Source organism: Cololabis saira, chromosome 10 (genome assembly GCF_033807715.1).
Source record: "Cololabis saira isolate AMF1-May2022 chromosome 10, fColSai1.1, whole genome shotgun sequence".
Classification (NCBI taxonomy): domain Eukaryota; kingdom Metazoa; phylum Chordata; class Actinopteri; order Beloniformes; family Belonidae; genus Cololabis; species Cololabis saira.
Window position 1 is genome coordinate 5,039,575 of NC_084596.1, and position 21,046 is coordinate 5,060,620.

Genomic DNA, 21,046 nt, shown 5'->3' on the forward strand with positions numbered 1-21,046 from the left:
ATGCGCTCGGCTGAGCGCACCACCCTCCTGAGAGCTCTATGGTCTCTGTCGGTGCAGCTCCCGTACCAGCTGGTGAAGCTGCTGGTCAGCAGGCTCTCCACCGTCCCCCGATAAAAGTTCAGGATGGTGTTATTGGTCAGGCCGAACTGTTTGAGACGCCTGAGTCCATACAGGCGCTGTTGCGCTTTCGCGACCACCACGGTTGTGTGTGTCTCCCATTTCAGTTGTTCGTGGATGTGTACTCCCAGGTATTTAAAGGTTTCCACCCTCTCCACCACAGCACCATTAATGGTGACAGGAGGTTGTGGGTCCCTCCCCCGCCTGTAATCCACAATGACCTCCTTGGTCTTGGAGACGTTCATTTGGAGGTGGTTCTCCTCACACCACCGCTCCAGGCTGGTGACTTCCTCCCTGTAAGCTGCCTCGTCATCACCGGTGATCCGCCCCACCACCACCGTGTCATCTGCAAATTTCACGATGGTGTTGGAGGGGTGTGAGGCCATGCAGTCGTGGGTGTAGAGGGAGTACAGGAGTGGGCTGAGAACGCAGCCCTGTGGTGCTCCTGTGCCAATAGTCAGTGGGGAGGAGGTGCAGTCGCCCACTCTCACCACCTGGGGTCGGCCCGTCAGAAAGTCCAGGATCCAGTCACACAGAGCTGTGTGCAGACCCAGGTCCTGGAGCTTACTGACGAGCCTAGATGGAACGATTGTGTTGAACGCTGAACTGTAATCCACAAATAGCAGTCTTACATAGGCGTTCTTCCCTTCCAGGTGGGAGAGGGTAGTGTGGAGGACGTGAGAAATAGCGTCCTCCGTACTCCTGTTGGCACGGTAGGCGAACTGCAAGGGGTCCAGGGTGGGGGGAAGCATGGGGGTTATTTGTGACTTGACCAGTTGCTCAAAGCACTTACTGGCTATTGGTGTGAGGGCTATGGGGCGCCAGTCATTGAGACTAGTTACTTTCTGCTGTTTGGGGATGGGAATGATGGTGCTGTACTTGAGGCAGGTGGGAACAGTTCTGAGGGAGAGAGACAGGTTGAATATTCCCGTGAATACCCCCGCCAGCTGGTGGGCACAGGCTTTTAGGACACGTTCCGAGAGCTCACATACAAACAAACCCTTTACCATGACAGAGATCTGACAGTCCAGTAGTGATGTCATGGCTGGAACAGGAAGTGGTGTGAATAAAGACCAGGATGAACCCTGGCTGCACAGCAACCTTGTGCTCAGATCTGTCAGCAGGTTGTAACTTCATCTGGGCTGATTGCAGCTCAGTGATTCCTCTCTGACATCACAGTTGGTCACATGTGCAGCAAACTACCTGCAGCTGACATGAAGTGAATGATCTCAGCTGAACTGAGCTGCAGAGAAACAACATGCTGCTGTTCACTGTGAAGCTCTGACTGGAAACAGACAGAAGAACAACATGTGGATCCTGGAATAACGGCAGCATCCACCTTTTAAGGACCGGAAGAGGAAGAAGTTTCCAAGTTCTGATGGAGACAGAGACAGACATGTACAGACTCAACTATCTGTCCAACAGAGACAGTTTCTCTGACAGGAGGAGACTCTTGAGACTGAACTCAACTCAGAGACACTGAAGAACCACGATAGAACCCGAACCCAGGACATAGAGGTTCAGTGAATGTGGTGTTGAAGGTGTGGAGGAGGATCAGTCTGTCAGAGGAGACGCTGTAGAAGGACAGAGTTCCAGCAGGAACGTCCACGTACACTGCTGCTCTGTCAGAGACTGAGGGAGAGGAGGAGGAAGATGTTACTATGTTATTGTGACGGACATGGTACCAACCATCATAACAGTCCAGACTCCAGGAATGATCGTTCCATCCAAACCCACAGTCTTTAGACCTTCCTTTCCTGTTGATTCTTCTGTAACTCACTGATACAGAAACTCCTCCTCTCCTCTGGACCTCCCAGTAACATCGACCCATCAGAACTTCTCTACACAGCAGCTGAGGAGGATCATCAAACCTGTCTGGATGATCAGGATATGACTGATCCTCCCTCACACGTGTCATCTTCCTGTTGTTGTCAGACAGTTTGATGTTGTTGTGGAGTGTGTTTGTGTCGATGGTGAGTTGACAGGAATCTGATGGAGAAAACAAACAATCCAGCTGCAGTTATTATTGATCTGTCATTGATCATTGATGGACACATGAATGAGTGATGTGACAGTGTGAAGATGGTTGAATGTGTGAATGAAATAAAAATACACTTACACTTCCACGGACCTGGTGTCAACCATCGTTGTCCAGCAGGCTCCACCCTGAAAAGAGGAGGGGGGTCAGACCAGCTCAGTCTCTCTCAGCAAACGTGGACATTACATGGCTCTCACACACGGATGAAGGAACAGTCCAACACTTGGACAGGAGCACTTGAATGCAGCATCTCTGAAGTCTGTCCTGTGGTCGTCACGTTCCAGGACAGTTTCAACACATTATTTTCATCTGGTTTCATCTCTGCTGAATCAGCAGCAGGAGGAGACCATGTCATGGATGAGTGAAGGTGCAGCTGTTATTGTGCTGTGATGGGCCTGAAAACCACCCTGCTGTGATTCTGGGATGTTTACTGGGTCAAGAACGGCTCAGAGTTGTGAAGTGCATCTATCAGCTCTGCTGCAGCACCAGATGAGCTGCAGCAGCTCCGTCTGCTCAAAGATCTCTGTTCAAAGCCAGAGAATCACAAAGATGAGGCCCACAAAGACACCATGAAGAGTCCAGCACACTGATGTCCTTCTGTCTTCCTACCTGAGAGTGTCCAGTCTCCAGCGGGGATCCTCCAGTCCAGACAGAAGCTTCCCTGCTGACTCTCCTGGATGGTTGTAGCTCAGGTCTAGCTCTCTCAGGTGGGAGGGGTTGGAGCTCAGAGCTGAGACCAGAGAAGCACTTCCTTCCTCTGAGATCAGACAGCCTGACAGCCTGCAGACACACAACACAACACACATACAGAGACTCTGAGAGAACTGCTCTGAAACTAAAGCTGACTCTGTCCTCGTGTTCACCTGATGATGGTGCTGAAGGAAAAGTCAGGATCAGCAGAAACACATCAACAATCCTTCAATATCAACCACAGTTCTAAAGGTCAACAGTTGAACACTTGGTGGATTCTGACCTGAGAGTCTCCAGGTGACAGTGTGGACTCTCCAGTCCAGGACACAGCTTCTTCAGTCCTGAATCCTGCAGGTGGTTGTTACTCAGGTCCAGTTCTGTCAGACTGGAGGACTGAGAGCTGAGAACTGAGGACAGAAGTGGACAGATGTTCTCTGAGAGGTTACAGTCACTCAACCTGCAGAGGAGATTCAAGAGAGATCATGAGGTTATTTATGAAAGTTTGTGTAAAACATTTCATGTACAAGACAACTCAAAGTGCTTAAAATAAAAAAATAAAAAATGAATAAAACATTTAAGAATTTAAAAGCAGTAATTAAATACAGACAGACATAAGTAAATAAAAAGGTAAACAGATAAAAAGATTTTCAACTTCATTTAAGGCTATAGAGAGTTTCAGCATCCCTGATGCATTCTGGGAGTTTGTTCCACAGGTGAGGAGCAAAAGCTGATTGCTTTTTTGGTCATCATGGACCAGGAGATCAGAGATTTATTTTGATCCAAAATCAGTCAGAGATTCATAAACCAGGAGCAGGATTTAACATCTATTCTGGGACAGACAGGAAACCAGTGTAAAGATATTATAACTGGAGGTGTATGGTCCACTCTCCTCCACATGTCTCTAGGTTAATAATGACCATAATGTGTTATTGAATAAGTTAAGCTGCTATGGTTTTGAATCAGCTACTATTGCATGTAGAGTTATTTGTCTGATGGGAAAAGCACTGTTTACTTTAATGGTAGCGATTCCAAGCTGAGAGTGTGAGCTGTGGGGTTCCCCAAGGGAGTTCTTTGGGTCTGCTTTTATTTTCAATATTCATCAATGATTTACTGTTTATTCTAAATCATGCCACCATTGCAATGTATGCTGACGATTTGACAGTTTATACATCAGCAAATGTGCCTGCTGAATTCACTTGAGATTTAAAGGGTGGATTTAAAATTGACATAAAAATGGATGATAAGAAACAAATTAGTTCTGGATAAGGTGAAGAGAAAGTGTACTGTTTTAGGTTTAAAACATTCATTAATAAATGACCCTGTGCTATGCTTAAATATGGGTGAAGTAGTAAGAGAGCAAGTAACAGAAGTGAAGGTATTAGGGGATGTTGTAGAGAGTCAAATGTCCTGGAATAGACAAGTTGACCAAATAGTGCAGAGAATGGGTAGAGTTATAGCTGTGATTAAACACTGCAGGAAGTTTTTGCCTAATGATTTGATTAAACAGGTGATACACGCATCGGTCTTGTCAAATGTAGATTATTGCTCCGTGATTTGGTCCAGTACAACCAAACGAAACCTGGCCAGGCTGCAGGTAAATCAGAACAAAGCAGCTGGCTGAGTCATTCAGCAACTTTATCAGACCAGTGGAAGTAATGAATCCCCATCCATCCTGGTGAAGTGGAGAATGTAGGAGGAAATATCCATTGATGAGTTTAATCAATAAAGTAGTTATGACTAAAACACCAGAAACACTACAGAAAATTATCATGTTTTTCACACACACAATAATTGGTCGAGTTGGACATCAGCAGGTCATTTTCTGTTGCCTCCATGTAGAAGTAACTTAAAACAGAAGACAATGAATCACAGAGCGATGGTGGTGTGGAGTGAATTACCAGAACTTTGGACTTGAGATAAAATGATAAGCTTTAACAAGAAGCTCAAGTTATTTTTGTTTATTATGGAAAATAAAATGGAGTGTTAAGAATTGAGCTATTAATCTGTTTATTGTTTTGACACTGTTTCCTTTTCCTCTATTTCTTGTGTGTTTGTGTGTAGTTTTGCTGAAGGGGGTGTTAAAATGTGAACAGCACATGATTGTTTGTTCTATCTCACACTGTCCAGAAAGTTGTTGTGTTGTTGAAAAATTGAAAATATGTTTGTATTCTTTTTAAATTGAGCTCTTGATTTGATTTCTCTTAATATCTTGTTGAGTGTGATGAGAAAAATTTAAATCCTGACTTTAAAAAGAGGAAATGTACAGTCATAATGCCATTGTGCTGATTATAATGTTGTTTTTTTTTACTTTAAGCAGGTGTCCTAGTTTCTGTTGTCTGAGTTGTGAGCATGTATGTTTACGTATTTTAATTAATGATAATGTTGTAATTCAGCTGATGATTCTGATGAGACCCCAGAGAAACTGCTGTGAAAGGTCAGCAGCTAACGGAGATCTAACAAAACAACCAAACAAACAGTTGTAATGGTCACCAGTTAAACACTTGGTGGATTCTGACCTGAGAGACTCCAGTTGACAGTGTGGACTCTCCAGTCCAGGACACAGATTCTTCAGTCCTGAATCCTGCAGGTGGTTGTTACTCAGGTCCAGTTCTGTCAGACTGGAGGACTGAGAGCTGAGAACTGAGGACAGAAGTGGACAGATGTTCTCTGAGAGGTTACAGTCACTCAACCTGCAGAGGAGATTAAAGAGAGATCATGAGGTTATTTAAAAGTTGATTGTCATTTAACAACGAAATGATATAATATCAATAAATGCTGATTATTTAAACTAATAATCAATAAGTATTGAGTTTCCTGTGATGAATCATTGATGAGAACTGGTCCCACATGAACCTGAACTTAGTTGAACAGTGAATTTAACTGGTTTCCTCCAAGAAAACATGTGATTGTAATTAAAACAGATGTGTCCGTGTTGGTCCTTACACAACTTTCTTGGAGGCTTTGACCACCGGCAGCAGCCTCCGTAGAACCTCCTCTGAAGCTGAGAACTTCTTCAGGTCAAACACCTCCAGATCTTCTGATGACAGTAAGATGAAGATCAGAGCCGACCACTGAGCACGAGACAGTTTATGTGTGGAGAGACGTCCAGACCTCAGGTACCGTTGGACGTCCTCCAACAGAGAACCATCATTCAGTTCATTCAGACAGTGGAACAGGTTGATGCTTCTCTCTGCAGACAGATCCTCTGTGATCTTCTTCTTGATGTATTTAACTGTTTCCTGATTGTTCTGTGAACTTCTTTTTTTTAGTTCCAACAGACCTCGTAGGAGAGTCTGATTGGTCTCCAGTGAAAGACCCAGGAGGAAGCGAAGGAACAAGTCCAGGTTTCCATTTGGACTCTGTAAGGCCTTGTCCACAGCACTCTGATGGAGGTCAGTCACGGCTCTGGTTTTAAACCACCTGGAGGTGTTTCTTTGTTCCTCCAGCAGGTTGACTCCAGACTTGATGAAGGTCCAATGGACATGAAGAGCAGCCAGAAACTCCTGAACACTCAGATGGATGAAGCAGAAGACCTGGTCCTGGTACAGGCTGCTCTCCTCTCTAAAGATCTGTGTGAACACTCCTGAGTAAACTGAAGCCTCTCTGACATCGATGCCACACTCTCTCAGGTCTGGTTCATAGAAGATCAGGTTTCCTTTCTGCAGCTGCTCAAAAGCCAGTTTTCCCAGAGACTCCACCATCTTCCTGCTCTCTGGACTCCAGTGTGGATCCGTCTCAGCTCCTCCGTCATACTTGACCTTCTTCAGTTTGGCCTGGACCACCAGGAAGTGGATGTACATCTCAGTCAGGGTCTTGGGCAGCCCCCCTCCCTCTCTGGTCTCCAGGACATTTTCCAGGACGTTCTCCAGGACCGTAGCAGTGATCCAGCAGAAGACTGGGATGTGGCACATGATGTGGAGGCTCCGTGATGTCTTGATGTGGGAGATGATCTTGCTGGTCTGCTCTTCTTCTCTGAACCTCTTCCTGAAGTATTCCTCCTTCTGTGGGTCACTAAACCCTCTGACTTCAGTCACCATGTCAACACACTCAGGAGGGATCTGATTGGCTGCTGCGGGTCGTGTGGTGATCCAGAGACGAGCAGAAGGAAGCAGGTTCCCCCTGATGAGGTTTGTCAGCAGCACATCCACTGAGGTGGACTCTGTAACATCAGTCAGGACCTCATTGTTGTGGAAGTCCAGAGGAAGTCGACTCTCATCCAGACCGTCAAAGATGAACACGACCTGGAGCTCTTCAAAGCTGCACATTTCTCTGGTTTCGGTGAAGAAGTGATGAACAAGTTCCACCAAGCTGAACTTTCTCTCTTTCAGCACATTCAGCTCTCTGAAGGTGAATGGAAGCAGGAACTGGATGTCCTGGTTGGTTCTGCCTTCAGCCCAGTCCAGAGTGAACTTCTGTGTTAGGACTGTTTTCCCGATGCCGGCCACTCCCTTCGTCATCACTGTTCTGATTGGTTCATCTCTTCCAGGTGGGAGTTTAAAGATGTCTTCCTGTCTGATGGCTGTTTCTGCTCTGTGTGGTTTCCTTGAAGCTGCTTCAATCTGTCTGACTTCATGTTCATTGTTGACCTCTCCAGTCCCTCCCTCTGTGATGTAGAGCTCTGTGTAGATCTGCTCCAGAAGGGTTGGGTTTCCTGCTTTACCAAGCCCCTCAAACACACACTGGGACTTCTTCTTCAGCTTAGACTTCAGCCGCTTTTTACAAACTGCAGCAGAAACATCTGAATACACATGAAAAAAAAACAATTAGTGTTTTATAAAGTTCAACTTAATTCTCTTAAAGAATCAGGATGTGAACCGACACTGATCGACTCTAACGTTACGATGAGCTGTCCAATATTGAGTAGAATCACTTTTACCACCAAAACACCTCTTAACATTCAGGACGTGGAAGTGACAAGAACATCTGGTGGTCCTGGAGTTTCTAGTACCAGGATGTTAGCAGTACAGCCCTGGTGGGTTGTGGGTTTGTGGTTTGCTGTGTTCTTGTTATTGTTGTGTTGTCTGTGAAGTGGATTTTCCAGGTTTAGGATTGGAAAACACCAGAAGATGACCTGATCCAATAATCTGTAGAACCATCAAGACAATCTGGAGTTCAGCAGGATTCCTGGAAGAGGAAAACCAGGACTAAAATCTTCCAGTTATCTTGTGGTGTTGGTCAGTTAAAAGGGCGGGAGTAGCTCAGGTGGTAGATTGGGTCGTCCAATGATCGGAAGGTTGGCGGTTCGAATCCTGCTCCATCCCAGTTGCTGTCGTAGTGTCCTTGGGCAAGACACCTTACCCACCTTGCCCCGTATGAATGTGTGGTGGTGGTCGGAGGGGCCGTTTGGTGCAATATGGCAGCCACGCTTCCCTCAGTCTGCCCTTTGAGATTCATTGAATGTAAAGTGCATTATAAGTTAAATTCATAATTAATGATGTTTATTGAGGTCCACTGCTGTCCTGTACAGGGAGGGTGCTACTGTAGGGGGGTACTAGGCCATGGGGGGCAACTGGCCTGCAGAAATATTTAGCTGGGTGTCAACGGTCAAAATAACCTTCGTGTGGATCAAGAATGCAGATTTGATTCAAGCAGAACATTGTTGGAACAAGAAGAGCAGTACTTCATCTTTCAGTAGTTTTAATGTTGTGGCTGATCTGTGAATGTTGTTTATCTCCTGTGGCATTCTGGGACATTAATCCAGCAGCTTAAATGTTCATAGAAATCCTCTTACTGCTCTGCAGACGCTCAGCCAGCTCCTCCTGCTTCATTCTCCTCAGAAAGTTCATTGTGATCTTCACAAACGCCTCTCTGCTGCTCCTCTGCTCTTCATCCTCACCCTCCAACAGGTGCTCTAGGGATTCTGGATAATCTGGACTCAGAACCCTCTGGATCTTCTTCAGCTCGGTCTTCACAAACATGACAATGTTTTCCTCCAGCAGCTGGAACAGAAGATCACATGAAGGACACAATCAGACTGAAACTACGGAGACAAACATCAGGTCCATGATGGACAGACTGACAGTCCACTGGTCTCCAGAGACCAGCATGGAGACAAACATCAGACCCATGTTGGACAGACTGACAGTCCACTGGTCTCCAGAGACCAGCATGGAGACAAACATCCGGTCCATGTTGGACAGACTGACAGTCCACTGGTCTCCAGAGACCAGCATGGAGACAAACATCAGACCCATGATGGACAGACTGACAGTCCACTGGTCTCCGGAGACCAGCATGGAGACAAACATCAGACCCATGATGGACAGACTGACAGTCCACTGGTCTCCAGAGACCAGCATGGAGACAAACATCAGGTCCATGTTGGAAAGACTGACAGTCCACTGGTCTCCAGAGACCAGCATGGAGACAAACATCTGGTCCATGTTGGACAGACTGACAGTCCACTGGTCTCCAGAGACCAGCATGGAGACAAACATCAGGTCCATGTTGGACAGATTGACAGTCCACTGGTCTCCAGAGACCAGCATGGAGACAAACATCAACAGAACAGGTGGAGAAGCAGTTGTTGTTCATGTACAGACCTGAAAGACGGAGTCCAGCTGTGTCTGATGCTGCTGGACAGACGGACCACTGGGGGACTCTGAGATCTGCTGGTCCACTCTGTGGAGGAACCAGGAAGAATTAGCTCACATCATGTCTGTCCTCACAAAGACAAACACCAGACAAACAACAGCTGAAGGTCCATGAAGTCCTGTTTGGATGAGGACAGTCCATCAGAGGACTGGTGGTGCTGAAGGTTTACTAATCCTGCTGATCCACCGAGAACATGTGACCTCAGTGAAAAGTTACAACAAGATCAGGAACATGCACAACTGATGGAGACATGAAGCAGCTGATGAACTCTGGACTATCATGAGGATCAGTAAGAGGAACTCTGGACCATCACCAGGATAAGTAAGAGGAACTCTGGATCATCATCAGGATCAGTAAGAGGAACTCTGGATCATCATCAGGATCAGTAAGAGGAACTCTGGATCATCATCAGGATCAGTCCTCTGGAAGGTAAGACCTCCAGATGTGTCAACCAGAGGAATTTAATTTATATAATATTTGTTATTATGGGCATGCCAAGTAGTGGCATGACCATATTGCAATCGTCCAGAATAGCCAAAAGGGCAATGTTGCTAGCATTTAGCTAAAAAGCTAAAGTCGCAAAAGTCCCCTGTCACACCAGCGGATGTGCAGCATGACCCCGCTCTGATGTGGAAAAAAAAAATCCCCAAAAAATAAAACACGCCCGAAAAAATTAGGAAAAACATGAAAATGAAGGCGATATATGGTATACAGAAAAGGTTTCCCTTTTCTTCCTTATTATTATTCCGCACTTTTTTTCGTCCGTTAATGCGGCCCGAACCGCAACGTGCACCCATGCATGCCATACATCGTTGGATGCGTCTCCATCGTGCCTCGATGGGCATTACTTTTCTCAGTAATATGGGTTACCGTGGCAACGCTAGTTGCCAAAAAGCAAAAAAAAAGGCGAAATTTTGCACGCTTATTGCTCGGCCAAACTTTATCGTAGAGACATCGTTCAAACTTTCAAACACTCGCCCCGATTGTCACTAAAGGACCGTACAACTTCATCACGCTAGTTATTACGGTTTTTGCGAAATTTAACTTTCAATTAAAAAAAAAAATCAATTTTATTTTGGACGCTTGTTGCTAGGCAACGGTTTGTCGTACAGACATCATTACAACATTGACAAACCCGGGACGCGTTGTACTACAACATAGTTTAGTCTCATCATGCTAGCTTTTACGGTTTTTGAGATATTCCACTTTGCTCATTTTGATACTAACGGAACTTTGGACGCCTGTTGCGCGGCAACGCGATATCGTAGAGACTTTGATTCAACGTTAAAAGACTCGGGTTGCTGTGGACTACAACATACTGAGGTCTCATTACGCTGTCGTTTACAGCTTGGCGATATAATGGTATACAGAAAAGGTTTCCCTTTTCTTCCTTATTATTATTCTGCACTTTTTTTCGTCCGTTAATACGGCCCGAACCGCAACGTGCACCCATGCATGCCTTACATCGTTGGATGCGTCTCCATCGTGCCTCGATGGGCATTACTTTTCTCAGTAATAGGGGTTACCGTGGCAACGCTAGTTGCCAAAAAGCCAAAAAAAGGCGAAATTTTGCACGCTTATTGCTCGGCCAAACTTTATCGTAGAGACATCGTTCAAACTTTCAAACACTCGGCCCGATTGTCACTAAAGGACCGTACAACTTCATCATGCTAGTTATTACGGTTTTTGCGAAATTTTATTTTGGACGCTTGTTGCTAGGCAACGGTTTGTCGTACAGACATCATTACAACATTGACAAACCCGGGACGCGTTGTACTACAACATATTTTAGTCTCATCATGCTAGCTTTTACGGTTTTTGAGATATTCCACTTTGCTCATTTTGATACTAACGGAACTTTGGACGCTTGTTGCGTGGCAACGCGATATCGTAGAGACTTTGATTCAACGTTAAAAGACTCGGGTTGCTGTGGACTACAACATACTGAGGTCTCATTACGCTGTCGTTTACAGCTTTTGAGATATTGAAGCCAAATTGTCCCATTCTATGCTATGGAGCTTGTTACCATGGCAACAAAAACCTATGCATTTGTATGGGGGAGCATGTGAATAAAACATCTGTTAATGCTGCTCGGACCGCAATGAGCACCCATGCATGGCATACATCGTTAGATGCGTCTCCATCGTGCCTCGATGGGTATTACTTTTTTCAGTCAAAAGCGTTACCGTGGAAACGCTAGATGCCAAAAAGCAAAAAAAAGGCAAAAATTCAGACGCTTATTGCTCGGCCGAACTTTTTCGTAGAGACATCGTTCAAACTTTCAAACACTTGGCCCGAATGGCACTAACGGACCTTACAATCTCATCATCATCATCATCATCATCATCTTCTCCCGCTTTATCCGTTACCGGGTCGCAGGGGCAGCAGCTTCAGCAGGGATGCCCAGACTTCCCTCACCCCAGACACCTCCTCCAGCTCTTCCGGGGGGAGTCCGAGGCGTTCCCAGGCCAGCCGAGAGACATAGTCTCTCCAGCGTGTCCTGGGTCTTCCCCGGGGTCTCCTCCCGGTGGGACATGCCTGGAACACCTCCCTAGGGAGGCGTCCAGGAGGCATCCGGTACAGATGCCCAAGCCACCTCAGCTGACTCCTCTCAATGTGGAGGAGTAGCGGCTCGACTCCGAGCTCCTCCCGGGTGACCGAACTCCTCACCCTATCTCTAAGGGAGCGTCCAGCCACCCTGCGGAGGAAACTCATCTCTAAGGGAGCGTCCAGCCACCCTGCGGAGGAAACTCATCTCGGCCGCTTGTATCCGCGATCTTGTCCTTTCGGTCACTACCCAAAGTTCATGACCATAGGTGAGGGTAGGGGCGTAGATTGACCGGTAAATCGAGAGCTTCGCCTTTCGACTCAGCTCCCTCTTTACCACGACGGTCCAGTACATCGACCGCATTACTGCGGACGCTGCACCGATCCGCCTGTCAATCTCACGCTCCATTGTTCCCTCACTCGTGAACAAGATCCCGAGATACTTGAACTCCTCCACCTGAGGCAGGACTTCTCCACCCACCCGGAGAAGGCATGCCACCCTTTTCCGGTCGAGAACCATGGCCTCGGTCTTGGAGGTGCTGATTCTCATCCCTGCCGCGTCGCACTCGGCCGCAAACCGCCCCAGCACATGCTGGAGGTCCCGGTCTGATGAAGCCAACAGGACAACATCATCTGCAAAAAGCAGAGATGAAATCCTGAGGTTCCCAAACCGGATCCCCTCTGGCCCCTGGCTGCGCCTAGAAATCCTGTCCATAAAAATTATGAACAGGACCGGTGACAAAGGGCAGCCCTGCCGGAGTCCAACATGCACCGGGAACAAGTCTGACTTACTGCCGGCAATGCGAACCAGACTCCTGCTTCGATCATACAGAGACCGGACAGCCCTTAGTAGAGGGCCCCGGACTCCATACTCACTCAGCACCCCCCACAGAATGGCACGAGGGACACGGTCAAATGTCTTCTCCAGATCCACAAAACACATGTAGACTGGTTGGGCAAATTCCCATGAACCCTCGAGCACCCTGCGGAGGGTATAGAGCTGGTCCAGTGTTCCACGACCGGGACGAAAACCGCATTGTTCCTCCTGAATCCGAGGTTCGACTATCGGCCGTAATCTCCTCTCCAGTACCCTGGCGTAGACTTTCCCTGAGGCTGAGAAGTGTGATCCCCCTGTAGTTGGAACACACTCTCCGGTCCCCCTTTTTGAACAGAGGGACCACCACCCCGGTTTGCCACCCCAGCGGTACTGTCCCCTTCCTCCATGCAATGTCGCAGAGGCGTGTCAGCCAAGACAGCCCTACGACATCCAGAGACTTGAGGTACTCAGGGCGAATCTCATCCACCCCCGGTGCCCGGCCACCGAGGAGCTTACGAACCACCTCGGTGACCTCGGCTTGGGTGATGGATGAGCACGCCTCCGAGCCCCAACCCTCTGCTTCCTCAGTGGAAGGCATGTCAGTCGGGTTAAGGAGATCCTCAAAGTATTCCTTCCACCGTCCGACAATGTCCCCAGTCGAGGTCAACAGCTCCCCACCAGCACCATAAATGGTGCCGGCAGAGTACTGCTTCCCCCTTCTGAGGCGCCGAACGGTCCTCCAGAATTTCCTCGAGGCCGACCGAAAGTCCTCCTCCATGGCCTCCCCGAACTCCTCCCAGACCCGAGTTTTTGCCTCCAGGACTGCCCGAGCCGCGGCCCGCTTGGCCTGCCGGTACCTATCTACTGCGTCAGGAGTCCCACCGGCCAACATAGCCCGGTAGGACTCCTTCTTCAGTCTGACGGCATCCTGTACTTCCGGTGTCCACCACCGGGTTCTAGGATTGCCGCCACGACAGGCACCGGAGACCTTGCGTCCACAGCTTCGAGCCGCCGCGTTGACAATGGAGGCAGAGAACATGGTCCACTCGGACTCGATGTCCCCCGCCTCCCCCGGGATCCGAGAGAAGCTCTCCCGGAGGTGGAGTTGAAGATGTCCCTGACAGAGGGCTCAGCCAGACGTTCCCAACAGACCCTCACAATCCGTTTGGGTCTGCCCGGTCTGTCCAACCTCCTCCTCCGCCAGCGCATCCAACTCACCACCAGGTGGTGATCAGTTGACAGCTCAGCCCCTCTCTTCACCCGAGTGTCCAAGACATGCGGCCGAAGGTCAGATGAAACGACAACAAAGTCGATCATTGACCTCCGGCCTAGGGTCAATCTCATAATGCCAATTAGTACCGTTTTTGCGATATTTACCTTTCTTTTTTTTTTAAATTTCCATTTGACTTTGGACGCTTGTTGCTAGGCAACAGATTACCGTAGAGACATCATACAAATGTTCCCAGACTCGGCACGCTGTGGACTTTAACATATTCAAATTTCATGAAGCTGCGATTTAAGGACATTTTATGTCAAAATCCAGGCCAAATGGCCCTTTCATTTGAATGGGGTTTCTTACCATGGTGAAAAAAAAACCTATCCGTGAACGTAGCCTGAACCGGAACGTGCACCCATGCATGGCATACATCGTTACATGCGTCTCCATCGTGCCTCGATGGGCATCATTTTTCTCAGTCAAAAGCATTACCGTGGCGACGCTGGACGCCAAAAAGCGAGCCCCATTAATAACTATTGGGAGCACAGGAATGAATGCAATACAACCGTAAACACCTCAAACTTAAATAGAACCACCCCGAACACAAACACTACAGCCCCAAACCAAAGCAGCAAGAGGGGTCGAATGGGCAGTAGGGCATGCCCATATCAAAATTTCCTGAAATTTTCTAGTTGTTATTATATTTATATTTATAAATTTACATTTAATGTGTTTAAATACATCTCACCTCTCTGAAGAAGACTGTTGGTCTCTTTTAAAGTCGATAAACCCGTCCTTTGAGTGGTCGCTCTTCAAGGACAAACAGCTGGGTTCATGTTCAAGAGAGTCTCGTTTCTGATGGACCCTGATAGAAAATAACAGTTCAAAATGTAAATATTTTTATTTATATGAAAAATAAGATATACAGATAAAAATATTCAGTCTATTTAAAAAGTATTAAACATAAATCATTGGCAGCGTTTGGATACACTCACGTCTTTACAGCCGAACGTTGCTCTCCTTTGAAGGTAAGAATATATTCCATTGACTTGTCGCTCTTCAAGGACACACAGCTGGGTCCAGGTCCAGGTCCAGGTTCAGGTCCAGGTCCAGGTCCAGGTCCAGGTCCAGGTCCAGGTCGATTCCTGTAATAATGATGTTTGGTGATGTGAGTCTTGAGCTCGGACATGCAGAAGAGTCAGGGACAGTTAGAGATTCTCATCTCACCTCTGAGCTTTGCTCCGACTCTCATGTTCCCCACACAGAGAGGTTTTAGAGGGAGGAACTCCCTCCTCTCCGTCCTCACACTGGTGCATTCTGCTGAATTCACGTCCACATCAGCTCACACACACACACCTTCATCTGCAGAGGAAACACACATCAGCTCACACACACACCTTAATCTGCAGAGGAAACACACATCACTGGTGTTGGACAGAGATCAGCTGATCCTGCACTGGTTTGCTCCTCTCTTTAGTGTTTATGTTACTTGAATGCAGTCAGGAACCAGTTTTTCTCAGTTGCTCCCTTTTTCAAACATGCACAAGATTGTAGAACCTTTTCAGTCTGGTTTTAGAGCCCTTCACAGGACCAAAACACCCTTACTTACGGTGACTAATGATCTGCTGCATACTTTAGATCCAGGGGAAAATGCAACCCTGATGTTATTAGGGCCCGAGTACTTACAGTGCGAAGGCCCTAATGTACCTGTAGGAATTTTTCTTTATTCTTTCTTCTGACGAAAGGAGGGCCTTTTTGCCCCCCTAAACGTGCCCCAAAAATCACCAAATTTTGCACGCATTTTTGGCGCAATTTATGCCATTCCTTCGGCAGTTAATACGGCCCGAACCGTAACGTGCACCCAGGTGTGTTATACATCAAAATGTGCGTCTCCATCCTGCAACAACGCGCATTACTTTTCTCAGTCAAAAGCGTTACCGTGGCGACAACAGACGCCAAAAAGCGCGCCCAGCCTTCATCTGATTGGTCCAGACAGAAAAAACTTTGTGCCTCAAGCCCCACAATACGGTTTGACGTGTATGCATGAAACTCGCTACACACCTGTATCATGTCACAACTTAAAGAAAAGTCTCTTGGCGCCATGGCTGAAACCCAACAGGAAGTTAGCCTTTTTGAATTGATCGTGTAATTTTGGCGCAATTTATGCCATTTCTTCGGCAATTAATACGGCCCGAACCGTAACGTGCACCCAGGTGTGTTATACATCAAAATGTTCGTCTCCATCCTGCAACAACACGTATTACTTTTCTCAGTCTCAGATAGACGCCAAAAAGAGCGCCCCCCCTTTGTCTGATTGGTCCATATTTGATAGTTCCCCAAAAAGTCACCAAATTTTGCATGCAAGCCTTAACCCTAACCCTAACCCTGGACTAGTTAAATTCCTATCTTAAACATAGGACATTATCCGTGTTCATTGACCGGTTCTCCTCATCTATTGCCTCTGCCTCCTATGGAGCCCCTCAGGGGTCCATACAAGGCCCATTGCTCTTCTGCCTCTACACGCTTCCCCTTGGCGACATCATCAGAAAATACAATATCTCTTTTCATTTATATGCAGATGACTCTCAACTGTACCTCCCACTGAAATCCACCAACTCTGTACAGTCTCTCCTGGACTGTTTGAAGATATCAAAGTCTGGATGTCAAACAACTATCTCCAGTTTAATAACACTTGGCAAAACAGAAGTCATCATCTTTGGTCCTCCTAAATCAACAAACACTGTTGCAAGTAAACTAGTTCACCTCACCCTGCATGTTAAATCTCACGCCAGAAACCTGGGGGTTCTACTGGATTCAGGGCTCAGTCTTGGCAAACAGATAAGCTCTGTTGTTAAAAACTGTTTTTATCAGCTACGTAACATCTCCCACCTTAAATTGTTTTGAACCTATAATGACTTGGAAAAAGTAATCCACGTAATTCATTACATCTCCCTTTGATTACTGCAATTGCCTCTACCTTGGCCTCCCCCAGTCTTTATTACCATGCCTGCAGTTGGTCCAAAATGGGGCAGCAAGACTGCTGACTGGTACAAGGAACCGTGGACATGTCACCCCTGTCTTGGATTCACCGCATTGGCTCCACATATATTTTATAATTAAATAAAAGTTTTACTTATGGATTTTAAGGCTCTAAAAGGGCAGGCCCATGCTTATATCACTGACCTTCTTTAGTTCCAGTCAGCCACCATGCAGTCCCTGAGCTCCTCTAGTCAGAGAAAACTGGAGCTGAAAGGTGATAGGGCCGTGGAACCAGTTACCCTCAGACATCCGATGTGCCCCCACTATCTCCTGCTTTAAGATTAAAAACCCACCTCTATTCACTAGCTTTCCCACTCCCCTAATCCTGTCATTTCTTACATCTGTGTTTTTAGGTCAAATTTGTGATTTATTTGTTGTCACTGAACCTTCTTTCTTTCTTTTTTTGACATCATTATCATCATGTACAGCACTTTGGTCAATAATATCTCTGTTTTAAATGTGCTTTATAAATGCCCTTTACTTAATTACTAACTCTCAGCACTTTCCTCATTTTCTGTTTTCTGAGATTAAAAACATTAAATTCTGTGAACAACAGAGTTTTACTGCAGAAACAGGAAGTTGAGAAACTTAAACAAGCAGAAAGAGACTGGGCCTCTAATTTTCAATTTCAATTCAATTTTATTTATATAGCGTCTAATACAACAGAGTTGTCTCTAGACGCTTTACAGAGACCCATACCCAGAACATGAGGACTCTACATGAGTCTGGTTCCTGTAAATGTGAAGAAGCTCAGAGGTGAAACTGTCTCCTCCTCCTTCACAGCCTCATCACACACTTACACAAGCAACAACTTCCTCCAGGAACCATGCTTTATTTTGAAAGGCTCCACAGGAAACAGCAGCCTGACTTTAATGTTGGAGACGACAGGTTCATTCCAGGAAATAAAAACACCAAAGTTTGATTGATGAACAAAACTAATCATCGGCTGATCATCACGGTCTTTCTGATCAATAATAACACCAATAAAAATGTTGTCATTAACAATCATGTAGATTTGTCCTCAGACACAAGAATGATCAAAGTCTGCAGGTAAATCAGAAGTGAGAACGAGTTCCTACCTTCACCTCTCTGAGTTAAAAGACAAAGATCAGGAGTGAAATAAACTTTTAAGTATTGATCCGGTTATCAGCAGCTGTTCTCCGTCCTCGGATCACCTCACCGGGCCCGTTTAACGCCTGATCCTCCACATGTGTTACTGCAGATTTACTTTCACTCTGACCGAGAGTTTCCTGGTTCAGCGCGGCCGGTACGTGTCATACCGGCCGCCGCCACCAGGGGGCGTAAACTCGGTTTAACAAGAGCGGACAAAATACAAGGAGATAACTGCTTTAAACTACCGAGTAAAGGAAAACTAGAACACCAACTACATTGTTCTAGAATAAATAACACAAATGTAAAAGTGTTTTAGTGGAATTGTGTGTCTGGATTGAACTGGTTTGAGCTGGATCTGTATCGACCTCATGAAGCAGAAGTGTTGCAGCTCCGTTTCAGTCTCTGGTTTAGTTTATCCCCCAAACTACTGGAGACTCCTGCATCAGTCATTAAACAAATCAATACGGTTTTATTTCATTTTATCTGGAAAAAACAAATGTCCTTATCTCAACAGAAACATCCTGAGTAACTCCTACAACCAAGGAGGATTAAATGTTCCTGGTTTTGAAACTTCAAATGTGATTTATTATCTGAACTAATTAAAATAAAATCTAAGTAAAATTCCATTATGACACTTGATTCCAAATGTAGTTTTTCAACACAGTGTAGTATTTTCTCCTAAAACGTGGTTTAGCCGTTAATAAACCATCCAGTTATCAAATGTTCATAAACAGACATAACTGTGCTGGCGTCTGATTTATAAACATCATCATTTCATCTGGAATAACCAGAGTATTAAATATCAGAAATGAATCTTGGATGAAAAATAATATTATTTCCGTGTCATCGGTTATTGAAAGCTCCTTCTTACACACGGGGAGGTTTTAACAACATTTATTCCAATAACGGCCAAAGAACACTGCTGCGGCTGTGACGTCACCAAGTCCGTCCAATCAGCACCAGATGTCGCTGTTTGACTGAACCACGTGATCCGAAGCAGCGAGTCCGTGGAACGGATGGATGTTTGGTTTCTGATGTTTCTAAACTTTGTTCTAAACATGACAGATGTGGTTCTGACACTGCAAACTTATGAATAATTATCAGCAGAGATTCTACAGCAGAGCTACAACCAGGGACTTTCTGATGGAAATAAACAGTTAGGAGCAATGAACACACACGCACCTGCTATTTATGTTAAATCAATGTTTGGGCTACTAAAACTCAGTTTACAGAATAAACATACATATTTAAAATATTGGAATATCATTCATATAATAGTTTAAACATGTAATAATTCAAATTATGTTATTATATTAGTAATATTTATATGATTACTTCATAATTATTCTCATTAATGTCTCCAATGTCTGTAACATCGTGGACATAAAAGTAACATTTATTTGCAAAACAAAATAGGTCCCAGATTTCCTTTACAAATATACATCCAAAATATAATACATTATATATTACTAGTTACTGTCATTTGAAAGTAATTAGTTACATTACAATATTACTATATCTGAATTGTAATGCGTTACACTACTTGTGTATTACTTTTGAGTTACTTTCAACAAAATAGCCACAGAAATATATGACTAAGCATTTAAAAATGCTAAACTGCAGATTGTTATAGCTGATTATGTACATTCAGTGGAGGATGATGTAACATAATGACTGTGTAGGCCCCTAAAGCTACTAATAACTTGATATAATTAGGCACAGTAAAGGCTCATGGCACAATACAATAAGTAACAATGACAGTTAGAATCATATAAGCAGACAAATGATCAAAGTCTGTAAGTTATGATGGAGATGCTGCAAATATTTAAAGTCCTGGCCTATTCATATGAAACAAAATAGAGTTAGAGCCCACTATAACATAGCCTATAGCCTTATAATATGACAAACACACAATCTCTTTTTCTTTTAGTTTCTATTGTTTTATTCCCTTTTAATTCAAGCTTACAGCACAAAGATGCCATGCACTGAATGGACACAACTTCTGTTTTATGAGTCCAACAAACATTAACATGTAATCTAAACATAGCCTACAACGGCTAATCAATAAAACACAGGCCAGAGAAGCCAGGAAATTTGCCAAAAAACAACGTGGCTACAACGTAGGCTACCACAGAAAGGCTGGTAAAATTTCAATCTCTTACAGCTAGAGCTCTAGCTAAAGCACATACGGTACTTTAAGAATACTGAAAATAAAATAAAGTGCATGGGCCTATTTGGCAAATATGAAATACAAATCAGTCATTTCACTCCCAACTTCACAAAAAATGTAAGACTGGATAAATAAATAAACATAAAATTGAAAATAAAAAATTATTTCTTCACAGAAACCTGTTCCTGTCAAATGGCCTATATAACAGAGGTAGCATGCAGCCTACAAGGCTGGTAAAGTAAACAGAACTATAAAGGCAGTCATGGCCTGGACATAGCCTACTTCTGGTTCTAGGGTGTAGCGGGGGGGACTAGCCTATTCCACCACCCTCTTGACTGAAATATCTGTTGAAGCGCATCAGGAGAAGGCGCTGAAAGCGTCCATCACCAAGACGGTTGCGTTTTGGGGTGAGCACAAGATTCCCAAGACTGAAAAGTCTTTCTACTGGTGCACTGGATGGTGTTGGGGTGTTATAGCGGAGTGCAATTTTTTTAATCCTTGGAAACATGTGCAGGCTTTCCATCACAGGGGCAGAACTGAGATAAGACATTACCTCTGTTTCCACTGACATGGGCGCATCAGCTGTGGCACTGGGCTGTACTTCAAAAGAAAAAAAGTCATCCTCGCTGGAGGCAGCAGCAGCAGGTTGAGGGGGATCAGGCATCAGGGCTGTAGGCTCTTCTGTTGTAAGGGAGCGGCACTCCG

General features: G+C 45.4%; 1 protein-coding gene across 3 annotated transcripts in view; it reads right to left on the reverse strand.

Moving 5' to 3' along the window:
• Nucleotides 1-1,380: 1,380 nt before the first annotated feature.
• LOC133452316 (NACHT, LRR and PYD domains-containing protein 3-like) overlaps nucleotides 1,381-21,046 on the reverse strand; it is a 92,477-nt gene continuing 72,811 nt past the window's right edge. The window contains exons 1-13 of one of the 3 annotated variants that reach the window (XM_061731555.1): nucleotides 18,138-18,311; nucleotides 15,247-15,381; nucleotides 15,015-15,164; nucleotides 14,768-14,884; nucleotides 9,388-9,466; nucleotides 8,577-8,784; nucleotides 5,789-7,583; nucleotides 5,362-5,535; nucleotides 3,129-3,302; nucleotides 2,765-2,935; nucleotides 2,237-2,283; nucleotides 1,588-2,106; nucleotides 1,381-1,492 (exon numbers count right to left, since the gene is read on the reverse strand). In XM_061731555.1, the coding sequence (XP_061587539.1) occupies nucleotides 1,386-1,492; nucleotides 1,588-2,106; nucleotides 2,237-2,283; nucleotides 2,765-2,935; nucleotides 3,129-3,302; nucleotides 5,362-5,535; nucleotides 5,789-7,583; nucleotides 8,577-8,784; nucleotides 9,388-9,466; nucleotides 14,768-14,884; nucleotides 15,015-15,164; nucleotides 15,247-15,335 (3,630 nt within the window). In that variant the 5' untranslated portion in view covers nucleotides 15,336-15,381; nucleotides 18,138-18,311 and the 3' untranslated portion in view covers nucleotides 1,381-1,385. Of the gene's footprint in view, nucleotides 1,493-1,587; nucleotides 2,107-2,236; nucleotides 2,284-2,764; nucleotides 2,936-3,128; nucleotides 3,303-5,361; nucleotides 5,536-5,788; nucleotides 7,584-8,576; nucleotides 8,785-9,387; nucleotides 9,467-14,767; nucleotides 14,885-15,014; nucleotides 15,165-15,246; nucleotides 15,382-18,137; nucleotides 18,312-21,046 lie in introns of those variants that run through there. The other 2 variants (XM_061731556.1, XM_061731554.1) reach the window with 2 other exon arrangements.